Genomic DNA, 6,749 nt, shown 5'->3' with positions numbered 1-6,749 from the left:
GAGGATGAGGAGGAGGAGGAGGAGGGAGTAAAATGAAAACAAATTGAAACTGCAAGAAAATAAAAAAAATGAAAATAAAGAAATAACAGAAAACAGCCCAGACACACCTCTCCTTGGGGCACATCTCCATATCATACAATGAAAACCTTCTCTTACATGATTCTCAATGAAGAGCCTCCACTCGGTGGTGGTGCAAAAACCATGAAAGTCCTCATAGAAGGTCGGGCTTCCATTAGTAGGCGGCAGAGATGGCAGATGTTCCTGCAGCTGTAGCAGCTCGAAGCACTGGTCCATCAGCGTGCGGATAATGGGCACCAGGCAGGAGAAGGTCTCGGTCTTGGCATTGAGGGAGTTCAGAAGCGGAGTTTGGAGGCTCCCCAGCAGGAAACAGGCCTCTTCCTTCTTCAGCGAGGAGGCACTTTGCAGGAGGCTGTGCAGCTTCACATAGGCCGATGAATGCATCTAAGTGGGACAACCAGAATTTACTCAACAGGGCGGCAGAAGTGGAAACAAAAATGTTAACCTTCAAAGTATGAAGAAAAGTCATCGCACGTGTAATCTAACTTTATTGGTTTATTTCCTTAAAACAGAGAACAATGACCTCTTGTAGACCATAATAACCTCCGATCACCTTTCCTAAACTGCCCACTGAGATCTGGATTACAATTGCTGAAAGCTAAAGTTTAATCTCATATGGTGCAGATCTCCATGTCATAACTCCCAGCCCTGTTCCTGTCCACCTAGCGCGGGGACTTACCTTTGTGTGTTCCCGACCACCTATCGTCTCCCCACCCTGTCACCCCAAGTCAGGTGGCGTCAAGTCTACAGCACTGAAATGTTAGGTTTTGGTGGACTGGCCAATAATTTGAACCTGTATATGAACCATCGTGACTGATCCCGGTGTTTTTTCCCCATAATCCAATTGGTGGATTCATCGAGCTTGTGATGCACTATGACACACTCTGCATATGGTGTGAACTAACCCCGAGTGCGTTCCGGTCAGACTCTGGCCAGAAAGCACCGCATCACATTGCGGCCGGCTCACTTTTTCGCCGGGCTGGAGAGTGGGCGTGGCGGGCCATTGAAGTGAATGGCGCCGTAGCCACACCCCTCCGGCCGCAATGCTTGCAGCATTTTGATCGCACCGCAGGCACAATGTACCTTGCGATCCCGTGCGGGGCGATCGCATTGCGGCTGGAGGGGCGTGGCTACGGTGCCATTCACTTCAATGGCCCTCCACGCCCCCCCTCCAGCCCGGCAAAAAAATGAGCTGGCCGCAACGAGGCGCAGAATCAGACCGGAAACGCACTGCATATGGTGTGTTACGGAAACCCGATCGCATACGATTATCGTACGATAATCGTGCAGTGTATGGGCACCTTAACTCCGAAAGCAGTTAAACTTGAAGACTGTAGACAGGCAGACCGCTCACCTGCTGATCATCTAACTTGATGAATCCTACGATGATCCGGAGCCCAATCTGAGCCATCTCTTTCAGGTCCGACGCCCCATTTACCAAGTAGTACCAAACTCCCAACTTGTCCAGCAAGTTGCTGACTCCTTCAAAGATCTGCAATCGTGAAAAGAGGGGGGGAGGGGGGAAAGAGGTGAAACATGTTGTAAATGATATATGTTTTATGCTTCACATTTCCTACAGACAGCTGCCTGTTTATAAAATAGTGTGAAGGAAGAGAATTCATAGAACTAAAAGGAGGCCGGAAGTCAATAATAGCTGTGCGCGTTATTATCCGACGTTAAAAGCTAAGTGATCCAGAATGGACAGCACAGACCACATGACCAAAGCCTCGGTATTGATCACATGACCTGGGGCTCTGGCCCAATCCTGGAATTACACTGATAATGTAGCGTTTTCTCATTTTAATTGAAATATTGGCGATAATCTATTTCATTCTGCTTCTATATTTGTATACAAAGTCACTTCTAAAGGGTCCAGTATTTGACAATACTGTAACAACCCTCACTGATGACTATTGGTCTCCATGGGCCACATGGGAAGCACCCAAAGGGCCACATGGGAAGCATCAAAAGGGCCACATGGGAAGCACCCAAAAGGGCCACATGGGAAGCACCAAAAGGGCCACATGGGAAGCACCAAAAGGGCCACATGGGAAGCACCAAAAGGGCCACATGGGAAGCACCAAAAGGGCCACATGGGAAGCACCAAAAGGGCCACATGGGAAGCACCAAAAGGGCCACATGGGAAGCACCAAAAGGGCCACATGGGAAGCACCAAAAGGGCCACATGGGAAGCACCAAAAGGGCCACATGGGAAGCACCAAAAGGGCCACATGGGAAGCACCAAAAGGGCCACATGGGAAGCACCAAAAGGGCCACATGGGAAGCACCAAAAAGGCCACATGGGAAGCACCCAAAAAGGCCACATGGGAAGCACCAAAAAGGGCCACATGGGAAGCACCAAAAAGGGCCACATGGGAAGCACCAAAAAGGGCCACATGGGAAGCACCCAAAGGGCCACATGGGAAGCACCCAAAGGGCCACATGGGAAGCACCCAAAGGGCCACATGGGAAGCACCCAAAGGGCCACATGGGAAGCATGCGGTCCAAGTTGGGCATAAAAGGGCCTTAAATATCAAATTAGCATTGTAAAGATGGCTGCACCTTCTCACTCCAGAGGACCTGGTTGCTGTTTCCTTCCGAAAAGAGGAAATCTTGGAGAAGTCTCAGCAGCTTCAGCACATTCTGGATGAGGCCCGGCAGGGTGGAGGAGGAGGCCTCCTTAATGTCCGTAAAAGCCGACTCCAACATCATCTCCAGCAGGCTGAAAGATAGATACACGCACTGACAATGTAAATGCCTAAAGCCGATCTAAAGACAAAACATTTCTCGTGTTGGATAGAGTAGAAAAAACCCCCGTGGAAGCCTATTGTATGCTGCCTGTGTCCCATTGAGGGGATTAAACATCACTTCCTTTCCTACAGAGACAACAGGAAGTGGGATGAAATCTTTCACAAGTGAGGGAATATGCCATCTCAGTTGTCACCAGATGTGTCGCCCATCAGTTCCTGTTCTGGTGACCACTGGATAATTTTGGATTTTCGCCATCACTTTCAGTCCTAGAGACAATGGTCACCTGGACACATTAGGGTAAATCTCCCCAGCTGGGACACAGACAGGGCTACAAAAACAAAAAAGGGGGTTATAACTCTTCCCTACTCCATTTCAGATAACAAATACACTGTGGGATCTCTTTATAAACAATTTTCAGAGCTTTTCCCCCTGAAGATCTCTGTGAATGTTCGTTCTGTGCAAATAGAGGGAAAAATTAAAGTTTTTAGTATATTTTCTTTTTAGGTCGAATGAAATGTAACGTAATACTGCATTATGGCCACTAGATGGAGCTGAGGAGCACAGGAAATAAGTATGTATTATACCACATTATGGCCACTAGATGGAGCCGAGGAGCACAGGAAATAAGTATGTATTATACCACATTATGGCCACTAGATGGAGTTGAGCAGCATAGGAATTAAATGCTTATATTCTATGCTCCTCAGTGTCATCTAGTGGTATAATACATACTTATTTCCTGTACTCCTCAGCTCCATCTAGTGGCCATAATGTGGTATACTACATACTTATTTCCTGTGCTCCTCAGCCCTATCTAGTGGCCATAATGTGGTATACTACATACTTATTTCCTGTGCTCCTCAGCCCTATCTAGTGGCCATAATGTGGTATACTACATACTTATTTCCTGTGCTCCTCAGCCCTATCTAGTGGCCATAATGTGGTATACTACATACTTATTTCCTGTGCTCCTCAGCCCTATCTAGTGGCCATAATGTGGTATACTACATACTTATTTCCTGTGCTCCTCAGCTCCATCTAGTGGCCATAATGAGGTATAAAACATACTTATTTCCTGTGCACCTCAGACCTATCTAGTGGCCATAATGTGGTATAATACATACTTATTTCCTGTGCTCCTCAGCTCCATCTAGTGGCCATAATGTGGTATACTACATACTTATTTCCTGTGCTCCTCAGCTCCATCTAGTGGCCATAATGTGGTATAATACATACTTATTTCCTGTGCTCCTCAGACCTATCTAGTGGCCATAATGTGGTATAATACATACTTATTTCCTGTGCTCCTCAGCTCCATCTAGTGGCCATAATGTGGTATAATACATACTTATTTCCTGTGCTCCTCAGCTCCATCTAGTGGCCATAATGTGGTATAATACATACTTATTTCCTGTGCTCCTCAGCTCCATCTAGTGGCCATAATGTGGTATAATACATACTTATTTCCTGTACTCCTCAGCTCCATCTAGTGGCCATAATGTGGTATTATACATACTTATATCCTTTGCTCCTCAGCGCCATCTAGTGGCCATAATGTGGTATAATACATACTTATTTCCTGTGCTCCTCGGCGCCATCTAGTGGCCATAATGTGGTATAATACATACTTATTTCCTGTGCTCCTCAGCTCCATCTAGAGGCCATAATGTGGTACTATAATACATTTGACCTGAAATAAAATATATTAAGTACATTTGTTTTTTCCTCTATTTGCACGGATCAAATGTTCAGAGATTTGCGGGGCGAGAGGCTCTGTGAATTGTTTATAAGTAGAACCCTAAAGCTATCAGAAAAAAAAATCCTTCACGGTGCTGACCTTCGCTTGATTTCATCCGGAGGTCTCACCAACTCGCAGGCCGATCCGAGCTTAGTGAGGACCGAGAAGACCTGACCGCGCTCCTTCCACGCCGCGTCCTCAAAGCCTTCCACCCCCCTCCAGGTGACCGAGAAGATGATGTTGGTGAGGAGGTTGCAGAGCTCTTCTTCAGGGGTCTGCTGGAGGGACATTCATGAGACAAAAGCAATCTGAATTATAACCAAATCCCTCAGCCATGGGACAGGGACTGCAGGAGAGTCACAGACCTGGACCTTCCCAACCAGAACCCTACAGTACTGCAGAACCTTCCAGAGAGTAATGAGACGGGCTCTACCTGACTTGCTGCGGCTTCTGATGCACATTGTGAGGAGCTCCCAGTGTGCAGTGACATCAGAGGAAGAGGAGATGAGCCGGGACAACAGTGCAAGACTGGAGGGGAGGACGGAGGTCAGACAGAAGACTGGAGGGGAGGACGGAGGTCAGACAGAAGACTGGAGGGGAGGACGGAGGTCAGACAGAAGACTGGAGGGGAGGACGGAGGTCAGACAGAAGACTGGAGGGGAGGACGGAGGTCAGACAGAAGACTGGAGGGGAGGACGGAGGTCAGACAGAAGACTGGAGGGGAGGACGGAGGTCAGACAGAAGACTGGAGGGGAGGACGGAGGTCAGACAGAAGGGACGGAGGTCAGACAGAAGACTGAAGGGAAGGACAGAGGTCAGATAGGAGACTGAAGGGAAGGACGGAGGTCAGATAGAAGACTGGAGGGGAGGACGGAGGTCAGATAGAAGACTGAAGGGGAGGTCGGAGTTCAAATTTAAAACTTATATCAGCTTTGGATGGATTGGGCCTTCATAGGCAAACTTCAGCCAAAACATTGTTTTTGAGCTTTGCATAGAGCTGGGAAAGTAGGAAATGTCTCGATGTTTTTATTGCCGTGTCCCCCTGGGAAGATTTATCTTCACTTCCTGTCCCAATGACAGGGTGACACATAAGTGATGGTATATCTTTACGATGGGGACAGCTTCACAAGCATAAATATTTAGCAGAGTGGAGAAAGGTGAGAACATCTCTGAGTCTTCCTGTCCCATTGACACACCCAGAAACTAATTTCCTGTCCTGTGTCACCGCGGACAGGAAGTGAGGGGAAATCAGAGTGACCCTGACAGAGGTTCTAATTCTTACTCACATTAAAAGATAAGGAACAGTGATAGGAATTGTGACGGAGCGGCTACCTGAGGGTTGCTGGTATTGGAGATGGTGTCGCTGGGTAGCGTCTCTTGGTAGCTGTTCTCATCCAGCACATTGGACAAGCTGGAACTCTTCCGGACTCTCATCCCGGGGAAAGGCTTGAAGTTCTCCAGCGGGGACGGCGTCCCCGGCTGACTGACGGGCGTCTGGTTCCCGCTCTCCATGGTGGCCGCGGAGCTGGAGCTGCCCAGGTCCAGCCGCATGTCGAAGGGAGACATGGAGAACGGTGACAACGGCTGGTAGACATTGTCAAAGGGGGGCCCGTCGACGCAGCTGGCCTCCTCCGAGCCGGGGACGTCGACGAGGTTGGAGGAGGAGGAGTGACTGGCCTGGTCCGAGGAGTCAAACGACTTGAAATTGTAAGAGTGGAAGGGTTTCCCTCTGGCCGCCGGAGACAGGGAGTGGTCAGAGAAGCCTTCAGAGAAGTCCAACTCCGAAGCCTCGAAGCCCATCGGAAATACGGCGTCCGCGTCGGTGTTGTCGGCCGCCCCCCCGTGACCGGTGTCCTTGCAAGCTCCCGGCTCCGAGTCCTTGCTGCTGCCCATGCGTTTCAATGGGCACGCATTGCCGCCGTACATCGGGCTGCTCAGGAAACGCGGCTTGGTCTCATACGACTCCTTGATGTAGAGTTTGGTCAGTATATCCTGCCAGCCGGTCTGCTTGGCCAGCTGACGCACAATGTCTTGCTGGGAGTAGATCAGGTGGAAGAGCTGCAAGAGGGGTGGAAAAAAAATGTCACATCGTCAAAAGGTGAACTAAAAATTTGGGCCTCGGACGGGCGAGTCGGGCCGGAACGCACTGCATCGCATGGAGGCCGGCTCACTATGTTGTGGG

The 6,749-nt window shown here is 49.1% G+C and overlaps 1 protein-coding gene across 1 annotated transcript in view; it reads right to left on the bottom strand.

Moving 5' to 3' along the window:
• LOC108799900 (neurobeachin-like protein 2) overlaps window positions 1–6,749 on the bottom strand; it is a 104,045-nt gene that overhangs the window by 38,533 nt on the left and 58,763 nt on the right. Inside the window, 5 exon segments of the mRNA XM_018571836.1 lie at window positions 157–462; window positions 1,433–1,570; window positions 2,641–2,800; window positions 4,667–4,842; window positions 5,900–6,625. Coding sequence (XP_018427338.1) covers window positions 157–462; window positions 1,433–1,570; window positions 2,641–2,800; window positions 4,667–4,842; window positions 5,900–6,625 — 1,506 coding nt within the window.

The sequence above is a fragment of the Nanorana parkeri genome, unplaced genomic scaffold, assembly GCF_000935625.1.
Source record: "Nanorana parkeri isolate BGI_ZX_2015 unplaced genomic scaffold, ASM93562v1 scaffold1851, whole genome shotgun sequence".
Lineage (NCBI taxonomy): Eukaryota > Metazoa > Chordata > Amphibia > Anura > Dicroglossidae > Nanorana > Nanorana parkeri.
Note: the sequence above shows the minus strand (reverse complement) of the source record. Positions and strands in the feature narration are given on the sequence as shown.